General features: G+C 29.5%; 1 protein-coding gene across 14 annotated transcripts; it reads right to left on the reverse strand.

The window, feature by feature from the left end:
- Positions 1-1,451: 1,451 nt before the first annotated feature.
- On the reverse strand, positions 1,452-17,435 carry LOC127086967 (uncharacterized). 14 transcript variants are annotated; one of them, XM_051027792.1, is made up of 4 exons: positions 17,236-17,435; positions 16,807-16,917; positions 10,091-10,189; positions 8,743-9,110 (listed from the first exon to the last, which is right to left on the reverse strand). In XM_051027792.1, exons 2-4 carry the CDS (start codon positions 16,823-16,825, stop codon positions 8,971-8,973), a joined length of 258 nt encoding a protein of 85 aa, XP_050883749.1. In that variant the 5' UTR covers positions 16,826-16,917; positions 17,236-17,435; the 3' UTR covers positions 8,743-8,970. The 14 variants fall into 14 exon arrangements, 7 of the variants coding, with proteins under 7 accessions (XP_050883747.1, XP_050883749.1, XP_050883746.1 ...); XR_007789732.1 differs by lacking the exons at positions 8,743-9,110; positions 16,807-16,917; positions 17,236-17,435 and adding exons at positions 9,781-9,998; positions 10,282-10,317; positions 10,708-10,852; XR_007789731.1 differs by lacking the exons at positions 8,743-9,110; positions 10,091-10,189; positions 16,807-16,917; positions 17,236-17,435 and adding exons at positions 14,103-14,366; positions 14,460-14,558; positions 14,652-14,687; positions 15,081-15,289.
- Between the last annotated feature and the right edge of the window lie 629 nt (positions 17,436-18,064).

Consider the following 18,064-nt stretch of genomic DNA (forward strand, 5'->3'; position numbering starts at 1 on the left):
TTTAAACATCTTTTATTTTATTTTTAAATTCAAATTTTCATTTTAGACAGTGTTTTAAAAACCAGACCGAATCAGCCGGTTCAACCGGTTGGACCAGGAATCGGAGATAAATCTGGTTTGGTCAACCTTTCAAAATCGTTAATGGGTCAAAATCGGAGTAAAACAAAAAAAAAATTGAACCTTCCAAAACCATTCGAACCAAATAACCGGAGCCGATTATTATAAATCGTACGGTTCAAAAAAAATCATCAAATTGATAATTTTAAAAAAAAATTATAAATAGGCTCTGTATACTTGTTTTCGAAACTATTTCACATCACACTTTTTAATAGAGTTGAAAAAACTTTCAACCCAACCTTGAAGAATTTGAATAGGCTCTGTATACAAGAAGCTTAGTAAGGACAATATATGTTCATTATGTACTAAATATGATAATTTTAAATATACAACGTGATGAATTGGTAAGAATGAAACTTTAATAGATCTAGTATAAAAACCTACCTCCTCCTATATCAACTAACTTCATCACCTTTCTGCAGTATTTACTACGGTAGAACTCCAAGACTTGGTCGTAAAGATCATCATACCCGACTTCCCCCTCCCCTTCAAACTCTCTTTGTTTCCTACATGTTCATGAAAAAGTAATAAAAAATGGATAATAAGTATATACATTATACAATATAAAAATTTAATGGTGAAAAACAAAATACACATACCTATTAAAAAACTTTATTATATTGGTGGCCTTGTTTTGATGAGTGGCATCTAAATTGATTAAGAATATATGCCGAATCATTTTGTCTTTCATAAAACAAAGGGGATAAGCAAAGAGTGATAGACAAAAAAATATAAAAGAATATTTTAAACTATTAAAAAGATGCATTTAAACATCTTTTATTTTATTTTTAAATTCAAATTTTCATTTTAGACAGTGTTTTAAAAACCAGACCGAATCAGCCGGTTCAACCGGTTGGACCAGGAATCGGAGATAAATCTGGTTTGGTCAACCTTTCAAAATCGTTAATGGGTCAAAATCGGAGTAAAACAAAAAAAAAACGGATTGAACCTTCCAAAACAATTCGAACCAAATAATCGGAGCCGATTATTATAAAATCGTACGGTTCAAAAAAAATCATCAAATTGATAATTTAAAAAAAAATTATAAATAGGCTTTGTATACTTGTTTTCGAAACTATTTCACGTCACACTTTTTAATAGAGTTGAAAAAACTTTCAACCCAACCTTGAAGAATTTGAATAGGCTCTGTATACAAGAAGCTTAGTAAGGACAATATATATGTTCATTATGTACTAAATATGATAATTTTAAATATACAACGTGATGAATTGGTAAGAATGAAACTTTAATAGATCTAGTATAAAAACCTACCTCCTCCTATATCTACTAACTTCATCACTTTCTGCAGTATTTACTACGGTAGAACTCCAAGACTTGGTCGTAAAGATCATCATACCCGACTTCCCCCTCCACCTTCAAACTCTCTTTGTTTCCTACATGTTCATGAAAAAGTAATAAAAAATGGATAATAAGTATATACATTATACAATATAAAAATTTAATGGTGAAAAACAAAAACACATACCTATTAAAAACACTTTATTATATTGGTGGCCTTGTTTTGATGAGTGGCATCTAAATTGATTAAGAATATATGCCGAATCATTTTGTCTTTCATAAAACAAGGGGATAAGCAAAGAGTGATAGACAAAAAAATATAAAAAAATTTTAAATTATTAAAAAGATGCATTTAAACATCTTTTATTTTATTTTTAAATTCAAATTTTCATTTTAGACAGTGTTTTAAAAACCAGACCGAATCAGCCGGTTCAACCGGTTGAACCAGGAATCGGAGATAAATCTGGTTTGGGCAACCTTTCAAAATCGTTAATGGGTCAAAATCGGAGTAAAACAAAAAAAAACGGATTGAACCTTCCAAAACCATTCGAACCAAATAATCGGAGCCGATTAATATACAATATAAAAATTTAATGGTGAAAAACAAAATACACATACCTTTTAAAATCACTTTATTATATTGGTGGCCTTGTTTTGATGAGTGGCATCTAAATTGATTAAGAATACATGCCGATCCATTTTGTCTTTCATAAAACAAAGGGGATAAGCAAAGAGTGATAGACAAAAAAATATAAAAGAATATTTTAAATTATTAAAAAGATGCATTTAAACATCTTTTATTTTATTTTTAAATTCAAATTTTCAGTTTAGACAGTGTTTTTAAAAAACCAGACCGAATCAGCCTGTTCAACCGTTTGGACCAGGATCGGAGATAAATCTGGTTTGGTCAACTTTCAAAACGTAATGGGTCAAAAATCGGAGTAAAACAAAAAAAAAAACCGGATTGAACCTTCCAAAACATTCGACCAAATAACCTGAAGCCGATTATTATAAAATCGTACGGTAAAAAATCATCAAATTGATAATTTAAAAAAAAAAATCGTACGTTCAAAAACAAAATACACATACCTATTAAAACACTTTATTATATTGGTGGCCTTGTTTTGATGAGTGGCATCTAAATTGATTAAGAATATATGCCGAATCATTTTGTCTTTCATAACAAAGGGATAAGCAAAGAGTGATAGACAAAAAAATATAAAAAAAATATTTTAAATTATTAAAAGATGCATTTAAACATCTTTTATTTTATTTTTAAATTCAAATTTTCATTTTAGACAGTGTTTTAAAAACCAGACCGAATCAGCCGGTTCAACCGGTTGGACCAGGAATCGGAGATAAATCTGGTTTGGTCAACCTTTCAAAATCGTTAATGGGATAAAATCGGAGTAAAACAAAAAAAAAACAGATTGAACCTTCCAAAACCATTCGAACCAAATAATCGGAGCCGATTATTATAAAATCGTACGGTTCAAAAAAAATCATCAAATTGATAATTTAAAAAAAAATTATAAATAGGCTCTGTATACTTTTTCGAAACTATTTCACGTCACACTTTTTAATAGAGTTGAAAAAACTTTCAACCCAACCTTGAAGAATTTGAATAGGCTCTGTATACAAGAAGCTTAGTAAGGACAATATATATGTTCATTATGTACTAATATGATAATTTTAAATATACAATGTGATGAATTGGTAAGAATGAAACTTTATAGATCTAGTATAAAAACCTACCTCCTCCTATATCTACTAAACTTCATCACCTTTCTGCAGTATTTACTACGGTAGAACTCCAAGACTTGGTCGTAAAGATCATCATACCCGACTTCCCCTCCACCTTCAAACTCTCTTTGTTTCCTACATGTTCATGAAAAAGTAATAAAAAATGGATAATAAGTATATACATTATACAATATAAAAATTTAATGGTGAAAAACAAAATACACATACCTATTAAAAACACTTTATTATATGGTGGCCTTGTTTGATGAGTGACATCTAAATTGATTAAGAATATATGCCGAATCATTTTGTCTTTCATAAAACAAAGGGGATAAGCAAAGAGTGATAGACAAAAAAATATAAAAGAATATTTTAAATTATTAAAAAGATGCATTTAAACATCTTTTATTTTATTTTTAAATTCAAATTTTCATTTTAGACAGTGTTTTAAAAACCAGACCGAATCAGCCGGTTCAACCGGTTGGACCAGGAATCGGAGATAAATCTGGTTTGGTCAACCTTTCAAAATCGTTAATGGGTCAAAATCGGAGTAAAACAAAAAAAAACGGATTGAACCTTCCAAAACCATTCGAACCAAATAACCGGAGCCGATTATTATAAAATCGTACGGTTCAAAAAAAAATCATCAAATTGATAATTTAAAAAAAAAATCGTACGGTTCAAAAAAAAATACACATACCTATTAAAAACACTTTATTATATTGGTGGCCTTGTTTTGATGAGTGGCATCTAAATTGATTAATAATATATGCCGAATCATTTTGTCTTTCATAAAACAAAGGGGATAAGCAAAGAGTGATAGACAAAGAAATATAAAAAAATATTTTAAATTATTAAAAAGATGCATTTAAACATCTTTTATTTTATTTTTAAATTCAAATTTTCATTTTAGACAGTGTTTTAAAAACCAGACCGAATCAGCCGGTTCAACCGGTTGGACCAGGAATCGGAGATAAATCTGGTTTGGTCAACCTTTCAAAATCGTTAATGGGATAAAATCGGAGTAAAACAAAAAAAAACGGATTGAACCTTCCAAAACCATTCGAACCAAATATTCGGAGCCGATTATTATAAAATCGTACGGTTCAAAAAAAAATCATCAAATTGATAATTTAAAAAAAAAATTATAAATAGGCTCTGTATACTTGTTTTCGAAACTATTTCACGTCACACTTTTTAATAGATTTGAAAAAACTTTCAACCCAACCTTGAAGAATTTGAAGAGGCTCTGTATACAAGAAGCTTAGTAAGGACAATATATATGTTCATTATGTAATAAATATGATAATTTTAAATATACAACGTGATGAATTGGTAAGAATGAAACTTTAATAGATCTAGTATAAAAACCCTACCTCCTCCTATATCTACTAACTTCATCACCTTTCTGCAGTATTTACTACGGTAGAACTCCAAGACTTGGTCGTAAAGATCATCATACCCGACTTCCCCCTCCACCTTCAAACTCTCTTGTTTCCTACATGTTCATGAAAAAGTAATAAAAATGGATAATAAGTATATACATTATACAATATAAAAATTTAATGGTGAAAAACAAAATACACATACCTATTAAAAACACTTTATTATATTGGTGGCCTTGTTTTGATGAGTGGCATCTAAATTGATTAAGAATATATGCCGAATCATTTTGTCTTTCATAAAAAAAAGGGGATAAGCAAAGAGTGATAGACAAAAAAATATAAAAAATATTTTAAATTATTAAAAAGATGCATTTAAACATCTTTTATTTTATTTTTAAATTCAAATTTTCATTTAGACAGTGTTTTAAAAACCAGACCGAATCAGCCGGTTCAACCGGTTGGACCATGAATCGGAGATAAATCTGGTTTGGTCAACCTTTCAAAATCGTTAATGGGTCAAAATCGGAGTAAAAAAAAAAAAAAAACGGATTGAACCTTCCAAACAACCATTCGAACCAAATAATCGGAGCCGATTATTATAAAATCGTACGGTTCAAAAAAAATCATCAAATTGATAATTTTAAAAAAAAATTATAAATAGGCTCTGTATACTTGTTTTCGAAACTATTTCACGTCACACTTTTTAATAGAGTTGAAAAAACTTTCAACCCAACCTTGAAGAATTTGAATAGGCTCTGTATACAAGAAGCTTAGTAAGGACAATATATATGTTCATTATGTACTAAATATGATAATTTTAAATATACAACGTGATGAATTGGTAAGAATGAAACTTTAATAGATCTAGTATAAAAACCTACCTCCTCCTATATCTACTAACTTCATCACCTTTCTGCAGTATTTACTACGGTAGAACTCCAAGACTTGGTCGTAAAGATCATCATACCCGACTTCCCCCTCCACCTTCAAACTCTCTTTGTTTCCTACATGTTCATGAAAAAGTAATAAAAAATGGATAATAAGTATATACATTATACAATATAAAAATTTAATGGTGAAAAACAAAATACACATACCTATTAAAAACACTTTATTATATTGGTGGCCTTGTTTTGATGAGTGGCATCTAAATTGATTAAGAATATATGCCGAATCATTTTGTCTTTCATAAAACAAAGGGATAAGCAAAGAGTGATAGACAAAAAAATATAAAAAATATTTTAAACTATTAAAAAGATGCATTTAAACATCTTTTATTTTATTTTTAAATTCAAATTTTCATTTTAGACAGTGTTTTTAAAAACCAGACCGAATCAGCCGGTTCAACCGGTTGGACCATGAATCGGAGATAAATCTGGTTGGTCAACCTTTCAAAATCGTTAATGGGTCAAAATCGGAGTAAAACAAAAAAAAACGGATTGAACCTTCCAAAACCATTCGAACCAAATAATCGGAGCCGATTATTATAAAATCGTACGGTTCAAAAAAAATCATCAAATTGATAATTTTGAAAAAAAAAAATTAAATAGGCTCTGTATACTTGTTTTCGAAACTATTTCACGTCACACTTTTTAATAGAGTTGAAAAAACTTTCAACCCAACCTTGAAGAATTTGAATAGGCTCTGTATACAAGAAGCTTAGTAAGGACAATATATATGTTCATTATGTACTAAATATGATAATTTTAAATATACAACGTGATGAATTGGTAAGAATGAAACTTTAATAGATCTAGTATAAAAACCTACCTCCTCCTATATCTACTAACTTCATCACCTTTCTGCAGTATTTACTACGGTAGAACTCCAAGACTTGGTCGTAAAGATCATCATACCCGACTTCCCCCTCCACCTTCAAACTCTCTTGTTTTCCTACATGTTCATGAAAAAGTAATAAAAAATGGATAATAAGTATATACATTATACAATATAAAAATTTAATGGTGAAAAACAAAATACACATACCTATTAAAAACACTTTATTATATTGGTGGCCTTGTTTTGATGAGTGGCATCTAAATTGATTAAGAATATATGCCGAATCATTTTGTCTTTCATAAAACAAAGGGGATAAGCAAAGAGTGATAGACAAAAAAAATATAAAAAAAATATTTTAAACTATTAAAAGATGCATTTAAACATCTTTTATTTATTTTTAAATTCAATTTTCATTTTAGACAGTGTTTTAAAAACCAGACCGAATCAGCCGGTTCAACCGGTTGGACCAGGAATCGGAGATAAATCTGGTTTGGTCAACCTTTCAAAATCGTTAATGGGTCAAAATCGGAGTAAAACAAAAAAAAACGGATTGAACCTTCCAAAACCATTCGAACCAAATAATCGGAGCCGATTATTATAAAATCGTACGGTTCAAAAATAAATCATCAAATTAATAATTTAAAAAAACAATTATAAATAGGCTCTGTATACTTGTTTTCGAAACTATTTCACGTCACACTTTTTATAGAGTTGAAAAAACTTTCAAACCCAACCTTGAAGAATTTGAATAGGCTCTGTATACAAGAAGCTTAGTAAGGACAATATATATGTTCATTATGTACTAAATATGATAATTTTAAATATACAACGTGATGAATTGGTAAGAATGAAACTTTAATAGATCTAGTATAAAAACCTACCTCCTCCTATATCTACTAACTTCATCACCTTTCTGCAGTATTTACTACGGTAGAACTCCAAGACTTGGTCGTAAAGATCATCATACCCGACTTCCCACTCCACCTTCAAACTCTCTTTGTTTCCTACATGTTCATGAAAAAGTAATAAAAAATGGATAATAAGTATATACATTATACAATATAAAAATTTAATGGTGAAAAAACAAAATACACATACCTATTAAAAACACTTTATCATATTGGTGGCCTTGTTTTGATGAGTGGCATCTAAATTGATTAAGAATATATGCCGAATCATTTTGTCTTTCATAAAACAAAGGGGATAAGCAAAGAGTGATAGACAAAAAAAATATAAAAAAATATTTTAAATTATTAAAAAGATGCATTTAAACATCTTTTATTTTATTTTTAAATTCAAATTTTCATTTTAGACAGTGTTTTAAAAACCAGACCGAATCAGCCGGTTCAATCGGTTGGACCAGGAATCGGAGATAAATCTGGTTTGGTCAACCTTTCAAAATCGTTAATGGGTCAAAATCGGAGTAAACAAAAAAAAAAGGATTGAACCTTCCAAAACCATTCGAACCAAATAATCGGAACCGATTATTATAAAATCATACGGTTCAAAAAAAAATCATCAAATTGATAATTTTAAAAAAAAAATTATAAATAGGCTCTGTATACTTGTTTTCGTAACTATTTCACGTCACACTTTTTAATAGAGTTGAAAAAACTTTCAACCCAACCTTGAAGAATTTGAATAGGCTCTGTATACAAGAAGCTTAGTAAGGACAATATATATGTTCATTATGTACTAAATATGATAATTTTAAATATACAACATGATGAATTAGTAAGAATGAAACTTTAATAGATCTAGTATAAAAACCTACCTCCTCCTATATCTACTAACTTCATCACCTTTCTGCAGTATTTACTAGGGTAGAACTCCAAGACTTGGTCGTAAAGATCATCATACCCGACTTCCCACTCCACCTTCAAACTCTCTTTGTTTCCTACATGTTCATGAAAAAGTAATAAAAAATGGATAATAAGTATATACATTATACAATATAAAATTTAATGGTGAAAAACAAAATACACATACCTATTAAAAACACTTTATTATATTGGTGGCCTTGTTTTGATGAGTGGCATCTAAATTGATTAAGAATATATGCCGAATCATTTTGTCTTTCATAAAACAAAGGGGATAAGCAAAGAGTGATAGACAAAAAAATATAAAAAAATATTTTAAATTATTAAAAGATGCATTTAAACATCTTTTATTTATTTTTAAATTCAAATTTTCATTTTAGACAGTGTTTTAAAAACCAAACCGAATCAGCCGATTCAATCGGTTGGACCAGGAATCGGAGATAAATCTGGTTTGGTCAACCTTTCAAAATCGTTAATGGGTCAAAATCGGAGTAAAACAAAAAAAAACGGATTGAACCTTCCAAAACCATTCGAACCAAATAATCGGAACCGATTATTATAAAATCATACGGTTCAAAAAAAAATCATCAAATTGATAATTTAAAAAAAAAAAATTATAAATAGGCTTTGTATACTTGTTTTCGTAACTATTTCACGTCACACTTTTTAATAGAGATGAAAAAACTTTCAACCCAACCTTGAAGAATTTGAATAGGCTCTGTATACAAGAAGCTTAGTAAGGACAATATATATGTTCATTATGTACTAAATATGATAATTTTAAATATACAACGTGATGAATTAGTAAGAATGAAACTTTAATAGATCTAGTATAAAAACCTACCTCCTCCTATATCTACTAACTTCATCACCTTTCTGCAGTATTTACTACGGTAGAACTCCAAGACTTGGTCGTAAAGATCATCATACCCGACTTCCCCCTCCACCTTCAAACTCTCTTTGTTTCCTACATGTTCATGAAAAAGTAATAAAAAATGGATAATAAGTATATACATTATACAATATAAAAATTAATGGTGAAAAACAAATACACATACCTATTAAAACACTTTATTATATTGGTGGCCTTGTTTTGATGAGTGGCATCTAAATTGATTAAGAATATATGTCGAATCATTTTGTCTTTCATAAAACAAATGGATAAGCAAAGAGTGATAGACAAAAAAATATAAAAAAAATATTTTTAAATTATTAAAAAGATGCATTTAACATCTTTTATTTTATTTTTAATTCAAGTTTTCATTTTAGACAGTGTTTTAAAAACAGACCGAATCATCCGGTTCAACCGGTTGGACCAGGAATCGGAGATAAATCTGGTTTGGTCAACCTTTCAAAATCGTTAATGGGTCAAAATCGGAGTAAAACAAAAAAAAAAACGGATTGAACCTTCCAAAACCATTCGAACCAAATAATCGGAGCCGATTATTATAAATTCGTACGGTTCAAAAAAAAATCATCAAATTGATAATTTAAAAAAAAAATTATAAATAGGCTCTGTATACTTGTTTTCGAAACTATTTCACGTCACACTTTTTAATAGAGTTGAAAAAACTTTCAACCCAACCTTGAAGAATTTGAATAGGCTCTGTATACAAGAAGCTTTGTAAGGACAATATATATGTACATTATGTACTAAATATGATAATTTTAAATATACAACGTGATGAATTGGTAAGAATGAAACTTTTATAGATCTATTATAAAAACCTACCTCCTCCTATATCTACTAACTTCATCACCTTTCTGCAGTATTTACTACGGTAGAACTCCAAGCCTTGGTCGTAAAGATCATCATACCCGACTTCCCCCTCCACCTTCAAACTCTCTTTGTTTCCTACGTGTTCATGAAAAAGTAATAAAAAATTGATAATAAGTATATACATTATACAATATAAAGTTTAATGGTGAAAAACAAAATACACATACCTATTAAAAACACTTTATTATATTGGTGGCCTGGTTTTGATGGGTGGCATCTAAATTGATTAAGAATATATGCCGAATCATTTTGTCTTTCATAAAATTCTGCAGTTACATTAATTTGTTAGATAAATATATTAGTATTTTTGTTCATTCAAAAGAAAAAATATATTTTATAAGCTAAAAATGAAACATACCTGAGTGTACTGCATTCAATTCTGCCTTTAGAATGTCTTTTGAAAAAGTAGATAAAATCAAACCATCAGCAACCAACACTCAAGGAATCCTCAACCTCATAAACACATGTTCTTAACAACATCAACAACCATGTTCAATTTCAACAACACCATATTCATAGAAAACATGGTTAACTCATGATTCATGGGAATATTTCATGAATAACTTATATTGTTATGAATTCATGTGATTAACCTCTAAATCTTCAACAATAAAACACATCAAAATTAAACACCCAAGTATCACAATTTCAACAACAACATGATATCAACACAAAGCATGAATGAGGAGTATGAACACAACAAGTTCATCACAAATTCACACAAATCCTAACCCCCAAACATAAGTTATTTTCACCCAAAGGCTAAATCTATCTAAAAACTCACCTAGTAGAAGAAGAAGATGAAGTTGGCGAGGATGATGAGTAGAAAATGGTGATGATGAGCTTTTCCTTTTCTCCTCTAAGCCTTTCTTCCTTCTTTCTCTCTTCTTCTTTCTTCTCTTTTCCTCTTCTCTACTCTTCCCTTTCTTCTTTTCTTTTCTTTTCGATAACTCTTTCTCTCTTACTACCTACTCTTCTTATCCTTTTCTTTCTCTTTTTCTTACAACCCACAATATATAACATATACTTTATATATAATATATATATATATATATATATATAGTATATATAATCATATTATAGATATATATATATATTATATATATATATTATAATATTAGGTAGTAACATAAAATATCTCAATTGATATTTCATCTTCCAGTACCAATTGACAATTATTAATGTTACCAAAAATGTCCTCTCTTGTACTTATTAATATTGGTCTGCCTCTTTTATTAATAATTAATATCTTAAAAGTTCACTACTTACTCCAATTGTTACAACTAACAATAGATAGAGTACACATGAACTCAACTGATCTCAATTGACAACTAATTGAGCATCTAAGGGAATATGTGTCATTACAAAATAAAAAACGAAAAATCAAAGGGGATAAGCAAAGAGTGATAGGCAAAAAAATATAAAAGAATTATTTTAAATTATTAAAAAGATGCATTTAAACACCTTTTATTTTATTTTTAAATTCAATTTTTCATTTTAGACAGTGTTTTAAAAACACGACCGAATCAGACGGTTCAACCGGTTGGACCAGGAACCGGAGATAAATCTGGTTTGGTCAACCTTTCAAAATCGTTAATGTGTCAAAGTCGGAGTAAAACAAAAAAAACGGATTGAACCTTCCAAAACCATTCGAACCAAATAATCGGAGCCAATTTTTATAAAACAGTATGGATCAAAAAAACAGTATATCATCACCGGTGGGATCATTTAAATCGTATAAAATACCGAATTCCCAAATAGAATGCTTTTTTGGAAGCCTTCTTTTTCTGTTTTATGCCTGAACTCGCTGTCGAACTCGAATTGGATAGAGGTATCATTGAAACCCAGTTGGATATACTTCTTTTGGAAACTTTTTCACATCACACTTTTCAATAGAGTTGAAAAAACTTTCAACCCATCCTTGAAGAATTTGAATAGGCTCTGTATACAAGAAGCTTAGTAAGGACAATATATATGTTCATTATATACTAAATATGATAATTTTAAATATCCAACGTGATGAATTGGTTTCGAATGAAACTTTAATAGATCTAGTATAAAAACCTACCTACTCCTAATAATACTAACTTCATCACCTTTCCACATTATTTACTACGGTAGAACTCCAAGACTTGGTCGTAAAGATCACCATAACTGACTTCCCCCTCCACCCTCAAACTCTCTTTGTTTCCTACATGTTCATGAAAAAGTAAAAAAAAATGAATAATACGTATTTACATTATACAATATAAGAATTTAATGGTGAAGAACAAAATACACATACCTATTAAAAACACTTTATTATATTGGTGGCCTTGTTTTGATGAGTGGCATCTAAATTGATTAAGAATATATGCCGAATCATTTTGTCTTTCATAAATTTCTGCAGTTACATTAATTTGTTAGATAAACATATTTGTATTTTTGTTCATTCAAAATAAAAAATTATATTTTATAAGCTAAAAATGAAACATACCTGAGTGTACTGCATTCAATTCCCCCTTTAGAATGTCTTTTGAAAAAGTAGATAGAATTAAACCATTAGCAACCAACACTCAAGGACTCCTCAACCTCATAAACACATGTTCTAAACAACCTCAACAACCATGTTCAACTACAACAACACCATAATCATAGAAAACATGGTTAACTCATGATTCATGGGAATATTTCATGAATAACTTATATTGTTATGAATTCATGTGATTAACCTCCATATCTTCAACAATAAAACACATCAAAATTAAACACCCAAGTATCACAATTTCAACAACAACAACATGATATCAACACATAGCATGGATGAGGAGTATGAACACAACAAGTTCATCACAAATTCAGACAAATCCTAACCCCTAAACATAGGTTATTTTCCCCCAAAGGCTAAATCTATCTAAGAACTCACCTAGTAGAAGAATAAGATGAAGTTGGTGAGGATGATGAGTAGAAAATGGTGATGATTAGCTTTTCCTTTTCTCCTCCAAGCCTTTCTTCCTTCTTTCTCTCTTCTTCTTTCTTCTCTTTTCCTCTTCTCTACTCTTCCCTTTCTTCTTTTCTTTCTTTCTGATAACTCTTTCTCTCTTACTACCTACTCTTCTTATCCTTTTCTTTCTCTTTCTCTTACAACCACACAAATATATAACATATACTTTATATATATTATAATATTAGGTAGTAAAATAAAATATCTCAATTGATATTTCATTTTCCAGTACCAATTGACCAATTATTAATGCTACAAAAAATATCTTCTCTTGTACTTATTAATATTGGTCTGTCTCTTTTATTAATAATTAACATCTTCAGAGTTCACTGCTTACTTTATTGGTCCAAATTGACAACATTTAGAGCACATAGGAGCTCCAATTGTTACAACTAACAAAAGATAGAGTACACCGGAACTCAATTTATCTCAACTGACAACTAATTGAGCATCTAAGGGAATATGGGATATTACAGAAGAAAAAACGAAAAATCAAAGGGGATAAGCAAAGAGTGATAGACAAGAAAATATAAAAAAAAAAAAATTATTAAAAAGATGCATTTAAACATCTTTTATTTTATTTTTAAATTCAAATTTTTATTTAGACAGTGTTTTAAAAACCAGACCGAATTAGCCGGTTCAACCGGTTGGACCAAGAACCGGAGATAAATCTGGTTTCGTCAACCTTTCAAAATCGTTAATGGGTCAAAATCGGAATAAAACAAAAAAAACGGATTGAACCTTCCAAAACCATTCGAACCAAATAGTCGGAGCCGATTTTTATAAAACCGTACGGTTCAAAAAAAATCATCAAGTTGATAATTTAAAAAAAAATTATAAATTTTAATATGTTAATGACAAAACTTAACCTACATTCTCAATCACAAAAAAAATCCTATTTTTTTACAACCATATATCTCTGGGTGATATTGATACACCTCGTATAGACAAGGCAAAGTCCATGAAACTAACAGTATATCATCACCAGTGGGATCATTTAAACCGTATAAAATACCGAATTCCCAAATAGAATGCTTTTTTGGAAGCCTTCTTTTTCTGTTTTATGCCTGAACTCGCTGTCGAACTCGAATCGGATAGAGGTACCATTGAAACCCAGTTGGATATACTTCTTTTGGAAACTTTTTCACATCACACTTTTCAATAGAGTTGAAAAAACTTTCAACCCATCCTTGAAGAATTTGAATAGGCTTTGTATACAAGAAGCTTAGTAAGGACAATATATATGTTCATTATATACTAAATATGATAATTTTAAATATCCAACGTGATGAATTGGTTACGAATGAAACTTTAATAGATCTAGTATAAAAACCTACCTACTCCTAATACTACTAACTTCATCACCTTTCCACAGTATTTACTACGGTAGAACTCCAAGACTTGGTCATAAAGATCATCATAACCGACTTCCCCCTCCACCCTCAAACTCTCTTTGTTTCCTACATGTTCATGAAAAAGTAAAAAAAAATGAATAATAAGTATATACATTATACAATATAAGAATTTAATGGTGAAGAACAAAATACACATACCTATTAAAAACACTTTATTATATTGGTGGCCTTGTTTTGATGAGTGGCATCTAAATTGATTAAGAATATATGCCGAATCATTTTGTCTTTCATAAAATTCTGCAGTTACATTAATTTGTTAGATAAACATATTAGTATTTTTGTTCATTCAAAAGAAAAAATTATATTTTATAAGATAAAAATGAAACATACCTGAGTGTACTGCATTCAATTCCCCCTTTAGAATGTCTTTTGAAAAAGTAGATAGAATTAAACCATCAGCAACCAACACTCAAGGAATCTTCAACCTCATAAACACATGTTCTTAACAACCTCAACAACCATGTTCAATTTCAACAACACCATAATCATAGAAAACATGGTTAACTTATGATTCATGGGAATATTTCATGAATAACTTATATTGTTATGAATTCATGTGATTAACCTCCATATCTTCAACAATAAAACACATCAAAATTAAACACCCAAGTATCACAATTTCAACAACAACAACATGATATCAACACATAGCATGGATGAGGAGTATGAACACAACAAGTTCATCACAAATTCACACAAATCCTAACCCCTAAACATAGGTTATTTTCCCCCAAAGGCTAAATCTATCTAAGAACTCACCTAGTAAAAGAATAAAATGAAGTTGGTGAGGATGATGAGTAGAAAATGGTGATGATGAGCTTTTCCTTTTCTCCTCCAAGCCTTTCTTCCTTCTTTCTCACTTCTTCTTTCTTCTCTTTTCCTCTTCTCTACTCTTCCCTTTCTTCTTTTCTTTTTTTCTGATAACTCTTTCTCTCTTACTACCTACTCTTCTTATCCTTTTCTTTCTCTTTCTCTTACAACCACACAAATATATAACATATACTTTTTATATATATATATTATAATATTAGGTAGTAACATAAAATATCTCAATTGATATTTCATCTTCCAGTACCAATTGACCAATTATTAATGCTACCAAAAATGTCCTCTCTTGTACTTATTAATATTGGTCTGTCTCTTTTATTAATAATTAACATCTTCAGAGTTCACTGCTTACTTTATTGGTCCAAATTGACAATATTTAGAGCACATAGGATCTCCAATTGTTACAACTAACAAAAGATAGAGTACACCGGAACTCAATTGATCTCAACTGACAACTAATTGAGCATCTAAGGGAATATGGGATATTAAAGAAGAAAAAACGAAAAATCAAAGGGGATAAGCAAAGAGTGATAGACAAAAAAATATAAAAAAATATTTTAAATTAATAAAAAGATGCATTTAAACATCTTTTATTTTATTTTTAAATTCAAATTTTCATTTTAGACAGTGTTTTAAAAACCAGACCGAATTAGCCGGTTCAACCGGTTGGACCATGAACCAGAGATAAATCTGGTTTGGTCAACCTTTCAAACTCGTTAATGGGTCAAAATCAGAGTAAAACAAAAAAAAACGGATTGAACCTTCCAAAACCATTCGTACCAAATAATCGGAGCCGATTTTTATAAAACCGTACGGTTCAAAAAAAATCATCAAATTGATAATTTAAAAAAAAAATTTAAATGTTAATATGTCAATGAAACTAACAGTATATCATCACCGGTGGGATCATTTAAACCGTATAAAATACCGAATTCCCGAATAGAATGCTTTTTTGGAAGCATTATTTTTCTATTTTTTGCCTGAACTCACTGTCAAACCCGAATTGGATAGAGGTACCATTGAAACCCAGTTGGATATACTTGTTTTCGAAACTTTTTTAAGTCACACTTTTTAATAGAGTTGAAAAAACTTTCAACCCAACCTTGAAGAATTTGAATAGGCTCTGTATACAAGAAGCTTAGTAAGGACAATATATATGTTCATTATGTACTAAATATGATAATTTTAAATATACAACGTGATGAATTGGTAAGAATGAAACTTTAATAGATTTAGTATAAAAAACTACCTCCTCCTATAACTACTAACATCATCACCTTTCCGCAGTATTTACTACGGTAGAACTCAAAGACTTGGTCGTAAAGATCATCATAACCGACTTCCCCCTCCACCCTCAAACTCTCTTTGTTTCCTACGTGTTCATGAAAAAGTAATAAAAAATGAATAATAAGTATATACATTATACAATATAAAAATTTAATGGTGAAGAACAAAATACACATACCTATTAAAAACACTTTATTATATTGGTGGCCTTGTTTTGATGAGTGACATCTAAATTGATTAAGAATATATGCCGAATCATTTTGTCTTTCATAAAATTCTGCAGTTAAAATAATTTGTTAGATAAACATATTATTATTTTTGTTCATTCAAAAGAAAAACATATATTTTATAAGATAAAAATGAAACATACCTGAGTGGACTGCATTCATTTCCTTCTTTAGAATGTCTTTTGAAAAAGTAGATAGAATTAAACCTTCAGCAACCAACACTCAAGGAATCCTCAACTTCATAAACACATGTTCTTAACAACCTCAACAACCATGTTCAATTTCAACAACACCATAATCATAGAAAACATGGTTAACTCATGATTCATGGGAATATTTCTCGAATAACTTATATTGTTATGAATTCATGTGATTAACCTCCATATCTTCAACAATAAAACACATCAAAATTAAACACCCAAGTATCACAATTTAAACAACAACAACATGATATCAACACATAGCATGGATGAGGAATATGAACACAACAAGTTCATCACAAATTCACACAAATCCTAACCCCCAAACATAGGTTATTTTCCCCCAAAGGCTAAATCTATCTAAAAACTCACCTAGTAAAAGAATAAGATGAAGTTGGTGAGGATGATGAGTAGAAAGTGGTGATGATGAGCTTTTCCTTTTCTCCTCCAAGCCTTTCTTCCTCCTTTCTCTCTTCTTCTTTCTTCTCTTTTCCTCTTCTCTACTCTTCCCTTTCTTCTTTTCTTTCTTTCTGATACCTCTTTCTCTTTTACTACCTACTCTTCTTATCCTTTTCTTTCTCTTTCTCTTACAACCACACAAATATATAACATATACTTTATATATATATATATATATATATATATATATATAATATAATATATATATATATATATATATCTATATATATATATATATATATTATAATATTAGGTAGTAACATAAAATATCTCAATTGATATTTCATCTTCCAGTACCAATTGACCAATTATTAATGCTACCAAAAATGTCCTCTCTTGTACTTATTAATAATGGTCTGTCTCTTTTATTAATAATTAACATCTTCAGAGTTCACTGCTTACTCTATTGGTCCCAATTGACAACATTTAGAGCACATAGGAGCTCCAATTGTTACAACTAACAAAAGATAGAGTACACCGGAACTCAATTGATCTCAACTGAGAACTAATTGGGCATCTAAGAGAATATGGGATATTACAGAAAAAAAAATGAAAAATCAAAGGGGATAAGCAAAGAGTGATAGACAAAAAAATATAAAAAAAATATTTTAAATTATTAAAACGATGCATTTAAACATCTTTTATTTTATTTTTAAATTCAAATTTTCATTTTAAATAGTGTTTTAAAAACCAGACCGAATCAGCCGGTTCAACCGGTTGGACCAGGAACCGGAGATAAATA

The sequence above is a fragment of the Lathyrus oleraceus genome, chromosome 5 (genome assembly GCF_024323335.1).
Source record: "Lathyrus oleraceus cultivar Zhongwan6 chromosome 5, CAAS_Psat_ZW6_1.0, whole genome shotgun sequence".
Taxonomy (NCBI): domain Eukaryota; kingdom Viridiplantae; phylum Streptophyta; class Magnoliopsida; order Fabales; family Fabaceae; genus Lathyrus; species Lathyrus oleraceus.

Coding starts and splice junctions, on each gene's coding strand:
- LOC127086967 (XM_051027790.1), bottom strand. Junction 5,549..10,090: donor TAATAAAGTGTTTTTAATAG/GTATGTGTATTT, acceptor ATGAACATGTAG/GAAACAAAGAGAGTTTGAAG.